This window comes from Balaenoptera musculus, chromosome X, assembly GCF_009873245.2.
Source record: "Balaenoptera musculus isolate JJ_BM4_2016_0621 chromosome X, mBalMus1.pri.v3, whole genome shotgun sequence".
Taxonomy (NCBI): Eukaryota; Metazoa; Chordata; class Mammalia; order Artiodactyla; family Balaenopteridae; genus Balaenoptera; species Balaenoptera musculus.
The window spans coordinates 109,333,609-109,350,070 of NC_045806.1; the positions used below are offsets into that span (position 1 = coordinate 109,333,609).

The window sequence follows — 16,462 nt, forward strand, 5'->3', positions numbered from 1 at the left end:
CACGTTGGGGCTCTTAATTATTATACCATACTGCCTGTTCCACTGAAGGCACAAAGCTCTATGGGCCACCTACCAATTTGCTCTTGCCTTTCCTAATACATTTTGAGGGACTTTTGCCTAGGTGAATAATTATTGTGGTAGCTACATTTTTAATGTCAAGAATCATATTTTTAGAACTGGATGAAACCTTGGAGGTATCTAGGGTAATCTAACCCAATAGCCTCACTTTACAGACAAGGAAACTGAGACCCGGGGAGGTCATGCAACTAACCCAAGATCCCTCAGGTAGTTGGTGACAGAGCTGGGGGTAAAACACAATTCTCTCGACTTTTAATCTAGTAGTTTGTTCACTATACTATAATACTGTTTTTTGCACATTTGATGTAGATCCACCTGGAAAAGTCTAGTGGTCAGTTGGCTATATGTGTCTGAAGCTCAGAAGACAGCCATGGACTGAAAAATAGATTTAGAAGTTGTCGGCATGTGGTGTAATTACCTCATGCTCTCTTGGTTTGATTTCTAGACCTCTGACTTCTCCTTTTGTATTCATCCATCCATCCCTCCATCACTCAAGAGATATTTATTGAACACGTACTATATGTCAGATACTTTTCTCAGTGCTGGGGATATATCAGTGAACAAAACAGACAAAACGTCTTGCTTTTGTGGAGTTTACATTCTATAAATTGCGTAGTTTGTTAAAAGGTAATAAGTATTAAGTGAAAAATAGAGAGGGTAAGTAGGATTGGGAGTGCGGCAGGGAGGGCTGAACTTTTAAATAGGTTGTCAGGGTTACTGAAGAAGAGACATTTGAGCAAAGACTTGAAGGAGGCAGGTGAGTTAGCCATGCAGATATTTAGGAGAAGAGTATTCTAGGCAGAGGAAAGAGCCAATACAAAGGCCCTATGATGGAAGAGTGGCCTGGTGTGTTCACAGAACAGCATGGAGGTCAGTATAACTGGAACAATGTGTGATGGAAAGGAGAGTGGTAAGAGACAAAGTCAAAGAGATAATGTGAGAGAGGGAGGACCTTCTTTGCCATTAAAGGTCTTTCTGTGACATTCAAGACAGGAATAAAGACGCAGACCTACTAGAGAATGGACTTGAGGATACGAGGAGGGGGAAGGGTAAGCTGGGACGAAGTGAGAGAGTGGCATGGACATATATACACTACCAAATGTAAAATAGATAGCTAGTGGGAAGCAGCTGCACAGCACAGGGAGATCAGCTCGGTGCTTTGTGACCACCTAGAGAGTGGGATAGGGAGGGTGGGAGGGAGAAGCAAGAGGGAGGAGATATGGGGATATATGTATATGTGTAGCTGATTCACTTTGTTATAAAGCAGAAACTAACACACCATTATAAAGCAATTATACTCCAATAAAGATGTTTAAAAAAAAAAAAAGGTCTTTCTGTGCCATTAAACAGACTTCGGCCTTTATTTTGAGTAAAACAGGGAGCCATTAAAGGGTTTTGAATAGAGGAGGGACATAGTCTGACTTAGGTTTTAAAAAGGATCACTCTGCCTACTCTCTTAAGAATACATTGTAGGGGGCAAGGGTGAAAGAGGAAGACCAATTAGAAGGCTATTGCAATAGTTCAGAAAATGTATTATGGGGGCATAAACTGGGTCATAGCACTAATTATCATGAAAATAGTAGAATTCTAGTTATATATTTTAAGGTAGAACTGACAGTTTTCTAACAGATTAAATATGGCATGTGAGGGAAAGAGAGTAGGTAAGGATTACCCTTAAGTTTTGGCTGAGTAATTGAAAGGATGCAGTTGCCGTTATCTGAGATGGAGAAGGATACTAGTGGAGAAGGTTTGGGGGTAAATATTAGGGGTTTTGTTCTGAACATATTAAACTTGAGATGTCTCTTTGACATGTAAGTGGAGATATCAAATAAGCAGTAGGATATGAGTTTGGGGTTCAGAGACAAGCTCTGAGCTAAAAATATAACTTAGAGTATCACTGGCATACTTTTTCTCAGCCATGAGATTGGATGAGCTCATCAACGGTATGAGTACAGAGAAGAGGTCCAAGGACTGAGTCATGGGGCTCTCCAATGGTAAGAAGTCAGCGAGAACAGAAGGTTATCAGCAAAGGAGACTGAGAAGGAATGACCAGTGTGAGAAGGAAAACCAATAGTGTGGTATCCTGGAAGCCAAGTGAAAAAGTATATCAGTGAGTAAGGAGTAATCAACTGTGTCATACATGGCTGTTAGGTCAGTTACGAAGAGAAGTGAGAATTGACCACTGGATTTAGTATTGTGAGGTCATTAGTGTTCTTTTTTTTTTTAAAGGTATGAAAAAGTTTATAGCAACTAGTAACATAAAATAAATACATATTATAATGTGGTATCATTATTGTCTATCAATTTATCAAATATTTTAAAAGCATATTATATAAATATAATTGTCGTGGTCCTTATAAAAGACTGGTTTCCAGGTATGAATGAGAATACTTGTCTAACTAACTTTATTAGTGCTGTAGACATTAGTGTTCTTAAGCAAGCATTTTGATAGAGGGGTGGGGCAAAAGCCCAAATGAAGAAGATTTAAGAGAGAAGAGAAGAACTGGAAACAGTAAAGATTAAGTGCTTTAAGGACTTTTGCTGCTAAGGGGTGTACAGAAATGCAAACTCCCCTTTCTCTCTTAAATTTTGAAATGTTAGAATTCCTTAGGGTGCCCTGCTTGGTCATCCTCCTTCTTGATCTATATAATCTCTCTGGTGGCCATTCTAACACCTTCAAATGACCTAATGTTTCAAGAAGGATGAAGGGGTCACTAGTTCTAAATATAGTAGAGAAATAAAGTAATTTAAGGACTAAAAAGTATCCATTGGATTTAGCCCCTAATACTTTATTGGAAATGCATTAGAATGATGAAAGATTAACTACCATTTTAATTTCAGTACCTTCCACGTGGAAGTATTTGGGAGACGGTAGGCTTGGAGTTGGGCTGGAGAGGAGAGTGAGATTAGAAAAGAGTTGAACTTGACTAAATTGTGGGTAAATGGCAAGTAGAAATGATTGAAGATGCTCACACGATGCTATAGAGGCAGAAAAATTAGGATTGCTAAGACAAAGAGCATTGCTTACCACCCAGTTCTACAAGGGGTAAGTCATAACACTGCATTTGCTGACCGACAATGCATCCTGAGAGGAATTCAGGATGAAAAACAGGATAATGCACTCTGTGATTTGGACAAGCAGGCCCTATGGATAGTTAGATGTATATCTCAGGAAGAATTTTAATGACCCCAGATTCTTGAAGCTTCCCATATATAGGAAAACACTAAAATCATTAACTTGAGAAATCTGTTCTTTGTGATTAGCAGTAATTATTTACTAAGATGTATGCTAGACTGCACATATTTCCTAGCCAAAAATCATAGATAAACTGGCCTCTCCCCCACCTGTTTGGAGTCGTTTTACTCAGAGCTGAGTAGCTGTGTCCTGGGCTTTAGTCCTCAGCAAGACCCTGAATAAAATTTAAACTCACAACTCTTATGTTGTGTGTCTTTCTCTAAGTTGACAAAACAGACCAGTGAAAGGCTTTTGAAGTTCAGGATTTGGACTCTGAATCTGTGGGCAATGGGAGCCCCAGGACTTTTAGGGTTCTGTATATGTGACAAGGACCTGGATGAAATGTTAGGTGGGAGAGAGGGGAAGGAATTGATGGTAAAGATACTTTCTAATGAAGAAACAAGACAGAAGCAGATCAGATGGGTGCATAAAGAGACTGTGAGAGTCCCTAAATCACATGACCTTATTGCTAAGAGGCCACTGAGTGCAAGAGAATATACCAGAGACAGGCAGGAGTAAGTACTGGGGTTTATAATCAAGGCTTCATCAGACACAGTTGGTGGGCTCTGGAGAAGATAAGTCAATCATACCAAATTCCTACTCTTCCCATAGCACTTGCTCTTTCCATTCACCTTTACAAAGCCTTGGGGCTGTTAACAAAAATGGCACTTTTGCCATGCTCTCAGCAGAGAGCTAAGGGAGGCTTATCCGTTAGTGTTTTCCCCACCCAAATAACCTGAGCCCCCTTTCAACAAAATTCAAGTTCTAAAAAGGAACTAGAACACTAGTTTACTTTAAGCTGTGTCAGGAGTGTTATATTTTGAATTCAATTCCAAAGCCAGGTTCCTTCCCAGAAGCCACCACTTTACAGGCACTAATTGCCCTGACAGCATTCTTAACACAAAAACAAATAACCAAGGGACTGAGACACCAAAACATTGTGACCTGTGTGGAGAAAAAGCAGAATATTACTTGGATTTGGAGGGAAGAGTGTGCAGCTTTTACAGTGTATGATCTCTTTTACTACTGGCATATCTGGTGGAATCGGAGGAGGTACTATTCCCAGGCCAGGCATCATTGGAGTTATTGGTGGAATTCCAGTCATCATTCCAAGAGCAGGATCAAAGTCTAAAAAAGGAGAGGAAAGAGAGAACAATAAATTACACCAGGCAAGATCAAGTAGAGGCAGAATGCTACCTTATAAGCTTCAAACCAAAGTTCTTTCTAAGACAGAGGCAAAATATTTAAGAAAACATGTTATTAGCATTACCAGGTCTTAAATATTGTAATTGTGCATTTTCCTTTTGGGCTAGGCCTGTTTGTTTTTTTAAAGCACTTTTATTTATTTATTTATTTTTGGCTGTGTTGGGTCTTCGTTTCTGTACGAGGGCTTTTCTCTAGTTGCGGCAAGTGGGGCCCACTCTTCATCGCGGTGCGCGGGCCTCTCACTATCGCGGCCTCTCTTGTTGCGGAGCACAGGCTCCAGACGCGCAGGCTCAGTAGTTGTGGCTCACGGGCCTAGTTGCTCCGCGGCATGTGGGATCTTCCCAGACCAGGGCTCGAACCCGTGTCCCCTGCATTGGCAGGCAGATTCTCAACCACTGCGCCACCAGGGAAGCCCGGCCTGTTTGTTTTTGTTTGCCCAGTGCCTGTTTGTCTCTACCTCTCATTTTGACATCCAAGGCCTTTTGTAATATGACCGCGCCTTGTCCATTGATCTTTCCTTCCACTACTTTCCAACACACACCCTCTGCTCCATTCAGACAAGGCTTCTTACTGTCCCTTGTAACACTTCCTGTTTTTTTGCAGTATAGCATGGTGTTAAGAGCATACAGTTTTGGGGTTCAGGAAGACCTGGGTCCTAGTTCTACCATTTGATTAGCAGGATGAATCTTTTGAACCTCCGTTTCATCATTTGCAAACCGGGGTTAATTCCGCCTACTTTTATAGGGAGCTATGAGGAATAAACAAAATGATGAATGAAGTGTGCCTAGCATAATGCATAGCACAAAAATGCTCAATAAATAACTATTCTCTGTGCCTTTGTTCCTGTTGTTCTCCCTGCCTGCCTGGAGTCATTCAAGCCTCCCCAAATTCTCCCCATGCTTCAAGACCTGGCTTAAAGTCCCACCTTTCCAGATAATACTGTTCATTCTTATCTCTTTATCTAAAAACTGTTCTACACCTGTTGCCACCGAATTTTATTTTGCATCATCTTTTGTTTCATTCAGGGGTGCTTCTAGGATGTGCGGGAGCTCCCAAAACATACTTTGTGGGGCTTGTCTAGATACACAATTGATTCACCACAAATCAGCATCAACACTATTCTGGTAGCCCATTCGATACCATGAAAGAAATACCATACCATACAGCTGGAGTGATTTACTTGCCAGGATACTCTCCTGGAACCAAGACTCTGGGAGGACTCCACAGGCACAAGTTCTGAAGCTTCTTGGGGGCATTTACGTGAGTCTACATGTGGGGTAAAGGATTGAAGAGTGCCTCAAAGGGAGAAATGGGGACTGAGGTCCACATAGGTTCAGTATGAGATTGGGGCTCCTTGCTTAGATGACACTGCAGGCCTTTGTCAATCCCAGGCACTGGAGGGGAAAATTTTGAGAAAGCTGCTTCTTGCCATCAAGACACACAGAGGAGCTGCTCTGGACTTGGGGCACCTACCCCGATGGCACTATCTACCTGGCCAGTCCTCAGCTCTGGAGAGGGACTTAGAAAATATCTGGACAGTCATTCCAAAGCTCGAGGTCCCCTGATGTGAGGGCCCACGGCAGGGGCCCCGCTTACCTGGGTCTAAAGGCGGTACTGATTTCATTGTTTAAATTTTGTCTCTATAACAAAATGAATATTCTTTGAGAGAAGGGAGTGCATTCTACTTCATTTCGCCACCTCTCACCCCTGCCCTCTGTTATAGAATGCACAGTGTATTGCAAACAAAGAAAATATTGCATAAGGAGTTCTGATAATGTAGGGGTAGTTATGGTAGCAGTGGCAGGTCCTACTCCCCCAGACTTTACCCTGCTCACCACTCAGGCCCAAGGGACAGTGCCTTTAAGTATGTCCTCAAGGTGGCTCTGAACCCCCTGGGTGGTTCTCTAAGATGTTGAAGGAGGTGTATCTAAACAGTGGGAAGAACCTGTGGTTCATACAGAAGCAGGACTTCAAGTACGATAGGCCCAGAAGGAGGGAGTCTTCTGACTGGGCAGATAGGCAGGTGGGTGGCACATGAGCACCTCCCATTGCAAGCCAGCCCAAGAGAGCTAGGGCATTCCTCATCCTCCCACATGCCTGTCATGCTGAGATGCCAAGACCTTGAACATGTTTAGGAAGAAAGAATTTTCTTCTAAGAGGAAATTTTATTTTTCTGAAAACAAATTTACTTTTAGCCCTCATATGTTTTCTCACCCAACATGCAAGTATTCACACATGCCTGTGCGTGCACACACACACACACTCCTTCCCTTCCTCCCTGTGACTCTCATCTCTCTACTCTCCTCCACATGCTAGTTATAAGACCTTGAGGGATGTTTCTTAATATCTGTGTGCCTCCATCTCCTTTTTGGTAAAAGTAGGGATAAATAGTGACATTTAGCTCAAAGGATGAAAGGACAGAACAGATATGAAAACCTCTGACATGATACATGGTGCTCCTGATAGGTAAGTTTCCTTCCTTCCATTCAAAACATGCCTCCACACACTAATACATTCACTTATACAGGCATTCACTTCCACATCCCACAAACATTTGTGATAGCCTCCTATATGTCAGGCTCTATGCAGGGGGACAGGGTGTCCAGGCCTTTTTTTCCATCTTGGAGAACTTAGGAGCCCTGACACTCTGTGTTCCTATGCTGTAGAATGAGAGCACTGTGGTTAAGAATGCCATTTATGTCTTTGCAAAATTTGATTCCTTGTGTATAAGATTTTGGAAAAATTGTTAACATTATCTCCCCCATTTACAAACTGTTAATTTTCAGTAGGAAAAGATCAGATTAGATTGTACGCCAACTAAACAATCCCATCTATTTTCCCCCCCTAATGAAATGTTTGTCTTCCTTTTATTGTTCTGCCTGCCTCCTCATTGTTATTCATATAGTTCTGTCACTCACAACTCTACCTTACCACAGATTACAGAAACATCAGTTCATTAAACAAGTTCTGCCACTTCGACTGAGAAAGAAATGCCTGTCTCCATGTACTGTCTACTAATAAATGGAGACAAACAAAAAACAAATACACAGGATAAATATAACTCCTGACTGATGTACTCACCACTGAGCTGTTTGGTATGATTACATTAATATTTTATGAAATTCATTTAAAAGCAAGTGTATTCATGACATATGGCTAAAGCCAGAGTAGATAAGCTCCCTTTCTTCTTTGCATTCAATATGCCAAGAGTTCCATAGGCTACACTGCCTAGCAGGGCTTGCTAGAGGGCAGGATGTACATTGTACATGACATTTCAAGGGCTCCTATCACATTGATTATTTCTTTTGTTTATCTTCAACCATTAAGACCAAAGTAGACTTGAATTTCCAATACCAACCAAGAAAATAACCATTTGAAATCATGGGCCTTATACAAGTATTGCAGGATCTGAAAAAAATCAAAGAAGTCCAACACTAAGATACACTGGGAATAGAACACCAGAGAAATTCTCTCCCTTTTTCAGGCCCTATTCTGGCTTGAGGAGTACAGCCAACATGTACATAGTATTACCACTTATGTTAGGAATTTAAACTTCTGAAGGAGATTTGAAATCATTTTATAAAAGGGTTGTGGAGGGACTTCACTGGTGGTCCAGTGGGTAAGACTCCACGCTCCCAATGCAGGGAGCCAGGGTTTGATTCCTGGTTGGGGAAGTAGATCCCACGTGCATGCTGCAACTAAGAAGTCCACATGCCGCAACTAAGAGATTGCATGCTGCAACTAAGAAGTCTGCATGCCACAACTAAAAAAAAAAAGATCCCGCATACTGCAACTAAGATCCCAGGTGCCACAAGTAAGACCCAGCGCAGCCTAAATAAATAAATAAATAAATAAATAAATAAATATTTTTAAAAAGGGTTGTGGAAAAGGCCAGGGTATTCCCCTAAAGCCCTTTCACAATAAATACCCTGTTCTGTTTTGCTTTTACCACCATCTCTTCTTCTAACGCCTTTTCCCTACTGCCTTCTTTACTCTCGGCACTGCCATTGGTGGAAATGTCATAAGATGTTGGTTTGTATTCCCTCTTCTGATTCATGTACTTTCCAAACTCCCAGCTTACTGGAAATGCTGCAAATGCTGTTTTTCAGTTGCGCCACCTTGCTCCTCTGAGTTGCAGCTCTATTACATCTCTATTATATGATTTTAAGTAATGTTTCAGTGTAGCCTTAAGTCTTCCTGCTGCCTAGCAACTTGCACTTAACTCAACCTAGAGTAGTTATCTAGCAATATTATCATCCTCCATTCTCTGTACACATCTGAGCCAGGGAGCTACAATGGAGGAAAATGCCATTTGTCCAGTCATCCATATGTCTAACCATTTGTATGTCCTTCAGTATTTTGATGCCAGCCCCTCTGCAGGTGTTGGGGTTGAAGGAATAAGATAAAATCCTTGACTTCAGAGTATAGTTTGGGAACAGCCATGCAAACAATTATAATGCTTTGTCATCAATTATTATTATCATCACTATAATTGTTTATTGGGTGCTTCCATTGTGCTAGGGACTGTGCTTAAGCATTTTATATAATCTCATTCCAAAAGACCAGTGGGCTAGGTACTGTTATTATCCTTCATTTTATAGATAAAGAAACTGGGGCTCAGAAAGATTTAGTTACTTGCCCAAGGTTCCACAGCCAATAACCTAGGCAAGACGTAGGATTCAAATCCAGGTTAGTTTAACTCTAATGCTTTTAACCACTGCACTGCCTCTCAATGTAGTATGGCAATTGTTTTCATGAATTAATTTAATTACAGGTATAAGGTGAAATAGGTATGCTGAAAAACATGGCAGACAAATAACAAAATGCTTCTATATAATTCTTTTTTGCAAGTGTGGCGGATTAAAGGTGGATACGAATTCTTTGTTTCCCCTCCCGTCAAGAGGTGAGGTCTATGCCCCACCCCCTTGAGGATCTGGATGGGCTCTAGAACCACTTTGACCAATAGAATACAGCAGAAGGGATGTTGTGCCTGTTTTCAGGGCCAGGCCTTAAGAGAGATAAAATTTCCACTTGTCTCTGGGAACACTTGCTATGGGAGCTTCAGTCACAATGTAACATGTCTGACTACCATGCTGGAGAGACCATGTGGAGAGGGCCTTAGTGTAAATGGAAAGGGAGGGATCCAGCTGAGCCCGGTGTTTTATCTGTCCCTGCCAAGGTGCCATGAGTATGAATAAAGCTGTATTGGAACCTCCAGACTATCCCACCACAGCTGAGGCATCCCAGTTGATACCATGTGGAACAGGTGGATTGCCCATTTGAGTCCTGCTTAAACTCTTTATCCAGAAAAATCTTAAAATATAATAAAGTCATTGTGTCTTAAGCCACTAAGTTATAATGTGTTTGTCATACAGCAATAGGTAAGCAGAATATGCAGCACGTCTGAGGAGTGGGGTGTGATTGGTTAATAGAGTTAGCTATTTTCAAGTAATTAAAATAGAAAGTACACTAAGCACCTAACTAGACTGATTATTTTTCCGATTATTGAAAAGGTGCTTTGGGATCCAGCAGGGCCCCAGAGCCACTGTCTTTGAGCAATTGTTGTCACTGTACTATTGCTGTGTAGAAGGACCAGTTGGAACAATGCCAGATGACAACACACTACCAGATGTACAAAGATTACAGATGTCTACAAAACACTAGAAACCTTAGAGGTTGCCCATCTTTGATGCCTGACAAAGACACCACATATGCCAATTTTACGGTTCAACCCTTGATATTTTCTGGCAGGCCAGTTCACGATGGCTTTCTTCCTATAGACAGCAACCTGTACTTTTGTGGCAGGGGAAGAGGATGCTGTCCATAATACTACTGCCCATTGATCAGGTGTATATGAATTTCCAGGTTTTATACACATCATCTCATTTAAACTTCAGAACAATCCTAAGGAATGACCAATATTATTATTCCCTATTTTACAGATGAGGAAATTGAAACTTACAGAGATAACACAGTAAGGCCACACAGTAGGTGGCTTTTACTAGTTATGCTCTCAATCATTAGTCTACTCTGCTTCTCACAAAGTCCATGGGTCCACAGGAAAAAAAGATACTTCTTGTCAGACTAAGCTCTGTTACCTACCAACTCAACCTGTAGAGTCCTTCAAATGTTCCGGTCCAAAAGGCTACCATAGGGTTGCTTATCTCTACAGCCAGAACTTCCTGTTGAGATATTCAATATATGTGTTGTCACAGCAATAGATAATTTAGAACCCTCTGTTCTAAATCTGAAGTCTCAACTTTGACTCACAGGAGAAGTTGGAATTGTGGCAATGTATGAACTGGAGATAGGCAGATATAGGAGCTGACATATTTACTATCCTGCTTGCCTTTTCAGAACTGGACCTGGTCCTGGCTGGCTGGAGTCCTCTTCATACCCTCAGAAAGCCTCTGCTTACACTTAGTGACTTCTCCCCATCCAAGTCCCCCCGCCCCTGCCGCCAGGTCCATTAAAGGCATTTCCAATCTTTTAGGTATTCCAGAGACCCTTGATCACCAGGAGGTAGTCTGTATTCACAGTCAAACCACTGAAATGCAACTATGGATTAGTCTAAAATAAATGTTCCAAATAGGATCTAATTATATATGCATAATTAAGCTATTTTATAGAAAATTATGATTCCAATTCAGGTATACATTTCTGGTACATTATTGCTATTTCTTTAGAGTTCCTACAAAATTCATTGGAAAATTAAGAATTATGCCTGGGTATTGAGAAATTTTAACTCACTACAGTCCTGGCTGCCTCCTCTCTACACAGATCCTTGAAAAGACTTTTCAGGCAGCCAACCTGAAGAGGGAACACAGATTTCTAAGGAGAGCTTGGCTGAGCTGTGAGATGACCTTGAACTTACCACAAGCCCTCTTGGAAATAGAACACAAGTTTCTAAATTTTTGCACAATGACTCTCAAATTCTACCAAAATCTGTCTTGCTTCTCCAGAAGATCATCAAAACCCTTGTTTCAGGTCAGTTGGAAAGTTGGGGTAGGGCCTGGTTCATGCACAATGACAAATGAGGCAGCAAGCTGGGCTTGGGTGGGTTATGTGGCATAATTTCAGCTCATAAAGACTCTCCCTAATAAATATCAACTTTGATCCCAAATTTCAACCAATGAAGCTTTATTTCATTAGTATAAGTTTTTGCAAATATCTATATATCTAGCCCACCTTCCCCCTATTCCTTCCTATTTTGTTCTTTGTGTTCTTGCCTTGTTAGAACATTTGACAGATTCAGGGTCATGCCCCTGACTCTCATCTAGGGATGCTGTGAACACCTTTGGAAAGGCATTAGGGAGGACATTTCACACTACATCTTTGGTTCCTAGATTTCTGGATTTTAGAGATGAATAAAAATATATATATACATATATATACTTAAGGTTGCCAACCTCTTAATTTGCTAAGAAAAGACATGGAAAAAAGTAACAAAAATTAACCACGTACCATTCATGCAATTCATAAAAGACAGAACATTTCAAAACCAAAAATATAGGAAATCTATAATCTCCGAATAAAGAACAGTCCTTTCAATTGAGCAAATTTAGCTTCATGAAAAATTCACTATATTCTTAGTTTCTACATTTTGCAGTGGATGAGGGAAAGCAATATCAACTGGTCCTGGGCTCCAGCCCAGTGTTTGGAGATGACTCAACTACCTCACTTAGTGTGCACCCTTATGTATGAAGATCCCTATGAAAAAAGTCTTTCAGAGCTAAAGTGTCAAACACACACAAGTGTTAAGGGCCATGAAAAGTTTGACTTCTCCTGAGGACTGGTATATTTTCTCTTCAGGGAAAATGCAAATTATATAACTGATCAGGTTTCCCTTTTTGTTTTGGCTACCTGGTCACAAAGGCAGTTCACCTTTAGAAACTGGGTGGGATCCTATGACCTACATATCTGAGTTCTAATTAACCTCCCTACCGGGGCTTCCCCTTCTATTCTCATTTATATTTTCCTAGACGATGGTTTATTTTACTTGTAATTTTTCTCTTTTACTGTAATCTTTCTTATAAGCTGCCCCAAATATTTTGTGGAATGGGGTGATGTAAATCAGCTCAGTATTTAACCATTTTCCCCACACTGTATAGTCTTGCATACCTTCCAGTCGTTGGTGTACCACTTCCTCTGCTTAGGCTGTTCTTAGTTCCTTTTTTCCATCTGACACTTTCTTATATATCCCTGGACACTGAGCTCAAATGTTGCCACTTCTGTCAACCTTCCCTGATCACCACTACCCACCTAGCACCCCCTCCATCCTACTCTGGCTAAAACAATACTTTTCTACATGTATCTACTATGACACTTGCTACATTGTAGTGTAGTGATATGGACTTTGCTGCCTCTGCCACTGGATTCTGAGCTTGAAGGCCCATTTGGTATCCCCTTGACCTAGCTCAATATATTTTAATTCATGGATGGGTGAATAAAAGCACAAATGAACAAAATGTTTAGGAAGTCTTTGAGTTGTTGAGGGTCAAGAGGCAGCTCAAATGAGAACAGGTTTTATTAGGGATAAAATATGGGGGTTCTAAAAGTATTCTAGTCACTATGAGGGAAGGAATCTTTCTCTTTTTTGTTCACTGATTTATCCCCAGGGCTCCTCGCAGTATCTTGCTTACAGCAGGCCTCAGTAAATATTCCTTGTATGAATGAATGAATAAACCATCTCACTCTACCGGACTCTTTATAATAGTTTCCATGGGGGAATCTTGAGAGTCCCATCACTTGGTAGGATTCAAGCTTGATTTGGAGAGACATTAGTTCTATTTGGTACAGTGGTTTATATATTATTGGCTCTTGGTGAAGTGTCCACCATGATGATGAACAGTGCTCTCCTTTCTCAGGATCTCAACATTATCTGCCACTGAAAGCATATTCTATTTGTGGACGATAGTAAAATAATAGAAACCCAAGTCCGGGCCCCCTTGAGGAGCTTGAAGAACAGTGGCCTATCATGTGTCACACATCTTCATTCTTTCTTTCTGTTCTCATCAGAGTTTGCCTGCTGCGTCCAGTGAGAAGTGCCTCCTTAAGAATGACAATTCTCATAGATGGGCAGCGTCTTGCTCTGGGAATAAGGGCCATGAGTCATATTTTCCAACATCTCTCATTATGGAGGAGGCATAGTCAATACAGTGGAGACACCATAATGAGGGACACTTCTTCTTTGGGACTTCACAGGCTCCACACTTGGATGCTAAGGATATTTTAATTTAGGGGAAAGTAAAGGAAGCAGCACACAGTATTCAGTGAGTACCCTTTAATCGGTCCATTCTTGGATTCATCTGGGATGATGGGCAGAACAATGCTCCAAAGGCGGCCTGACTCTTTTTGGTGCCTCCCTTCATGTGAAAACTAACATTAGTCTTATTTGACGAGCTTGGAGAAGCAAATACTCTTTCAGGAAAGACAGGTGCCGGCCAGAGGTGACCTTCTAATCTGCCATCACTGTGGATTAACTTTATTGAACAGCAGTTGTACAAAAAACACCATGTTAGATGAAAGGGAGCTCTACACCAAACCCCAGAGATGGCCAGTCTCTGCTCCACGCTCAATGAATATAATAAGCTAGACACTGCCCAGATGACAAGTATGTGTCCAAGAGATTCAGCATCCATGACAGTATGGATTTGAGCTCTCTGGGGGAAGTCAAGGAAGCTTATGTATCATTTGTTTTTCATCAATGCCAAAAGCCTCTTCTGTTGTCACAGATAGGCCAGATGAGACAGGACAAAGAAAAACTCTGCCGGCTAAGAAGGAAACCTTCTAAGGGGCAGAAAAGTAGCTAAATTACTAAGCCATCAATGGGTGACCTCAGGAAACAGTTCCATGTGGCTCCTTTGCTTCCTTTTCCATTTTAAGGAATTTGGGGCAGTAGGAAGAGGATTAGGGGGATGTTTTATCCCATTCAGTTAAAACATTACATAAAAAGGTGGCAGGCCCCCTGTTTCCCAGACTCTAGCAAGAAGAAGGGTAAGCAGCATTGGCGCGTGGTGCCAACTTTCTGCTTCTCTGGACACCCCCCACCAGATTTACAGGGAGCAGTCACCAGCATTGTCAGACACACACTGTTCTCTTCACCTGCCATTGTCCAGTGCTTCTCCCGGGAAAAATTTGCCCCTGCATTCATTATACTTCATTGTTGTTAAGAATAGAAATAAGCCATAATTCAACTTTTTGTGAGCCATATATCAGATGTGAACTTGAAATAATAATAATCATAGCTGAGTTCACTGAGGAATTACTGTGAGTCAGGCATCATTCTAAGACTTTATATGTATTAACTCATTAATCCTCATAACAATGCTATGTCATAGGTGCTATTATTAGCTCTGTTTTACAAATGAAGAAACTGAGGCATAGAGAGGTTAAGTAAATTGCCAAAGGTTACACAGCTACTTAATGGCAGAGCAGGGATTTATTTGAACCCAGGCAGTCTATATCCAGAACCCACGTTCTAATCTGATGAGTAAATTGCTTCCCTAAAATAATATGGAGAGGAGAAAAATCATTTCACATATAACTGAAGTGATTTTACACATAGCTTTACAAAGTATGTCTCAGCCTAGTGCTATTGCCCTGTATACTTTTAAGAGAACTAAATATCAGTATTTCTAAGACCAGGTTTCCAAAAACCCAAGTAACTTTCCTTGGAGCATAGCTAAATGATCCCTGAGTCACAAGGTTGAAGGGGACCATGAGAAGCCATTTCTTCATAGTCCTTAAGAAAACAAGAGGGAGGCAAAGGGGCTTGAAGTAGAAATTAAAATCACTCTTGAGGTTTCAAATGTCTAGTTGGGGTGGATGTGATTAGCGCTGACACTGGCTGCCTAGTACCCAAGTACTTTCAATCTAAATGGCAGCTTAGCAGCTATTTGAAGGAAGTATGTTAGTATTTCCTTTATCTTAAATAACACGTAATATGACTAATAGCAATAATAATGGCACCAGTTAACCTTCATTGAGTGCTTATTATATACCAAGCATTGTGCTAAGTATATTATTTAACATTCACAGCAATCCTATGAGGTAGATACTATAACCATCCCCATTTCACAGATGAGAAAACTGAGGTACAGATAGGTCAAGTAACTTGCTCAAGGTCACATAGCTAGCAAGTGGCAGAGCCAGGATTTAACCCGAGCAGTTTGTCTTTGAGGCTTGTACTAAGCAAGGTACTGTCTCTGCAGAAATAGCCCTCTGAGCTACTGTTATGAAAACCTACCCCAATTTTCTAGGCCTGATATTGACCCCAGCACAGCTTTGGGCCTGTAACGATGGCCTGGATGATTTTTTACTCTCAGTGTTAGGCCTTTTTTTGTTCCACATTATAGATGGGTGGCAAAGCACTGAAGATTACTTTGTGAGCATAGATTTATGTTTAAATGTGGTAATTTACAAATAATCTAAGCTAACATTTAGTCCTCTTAGTATCAGAGTAGGTCTGGCCTCAAGATTTTTTCTGGGACATATACCCATACGGTTCAGTCTTCCATAAATTGGTAATATTTAAGCCAAATCAGATAATCTAGTCACTCCAGACTATAAGAGATAGTCTAGAGTGATTGTGATTGTGATTCAGGACCACTCTATATAAAGCTATAAAATAATATATAAGATTTTAGTTTAAATTCTATTATAATGAAATAATGAAGAAAAACAAAATAAAAAAAATTACCCCCTTTGGAAATGTTTATGAGAAATATATTAATAATGATTTTTAAAGTATTCTAATAGCCAAGATTTTTGAGCACTAACTATGTGCCAGGAATTGTACTAAGCACAATTTAATTCTCACAACAACCCTAAGTGGCATCACTCTAGATCTGTTTCTCAACTTCAATGTGCTTATGAATCACATGGGGATCATGTTAAAATGCAGCTTTGATTCAGCAGGTCTGGGCTGTGGCCTGAGATTCT

The 16,462-nt window shown here is 40.8% G+C and overlaps 1 protein-coding gene across 5 annotated transcripts in view; it reads right to left on the bottom strand.

Moving 5' to 3' along the window:
• ENOX2 (ecto-NOX disulfide-thiol exchanger 2) overlaps window positions 1-16,462 on the bottom strand; it is a 262,533-nt gene that overhangs the window by 46,056 nt on the left and 200,015 nt on the right. For all 5 annotated transcript variants that reach the window (XM_036840857.1, XM_036840855.1, XM_036840853.1 and 2 more), the window contains one exon: window positions 4,286-4,441. In XM_036840857.1, the coding sequence (XP_036696752.1) occupies window positions 4,286-4,441 (156 nt within the window). The remainder of the gene's footprint in view (window positions 1-4,285; window positions 4,442-16,462) is intronic.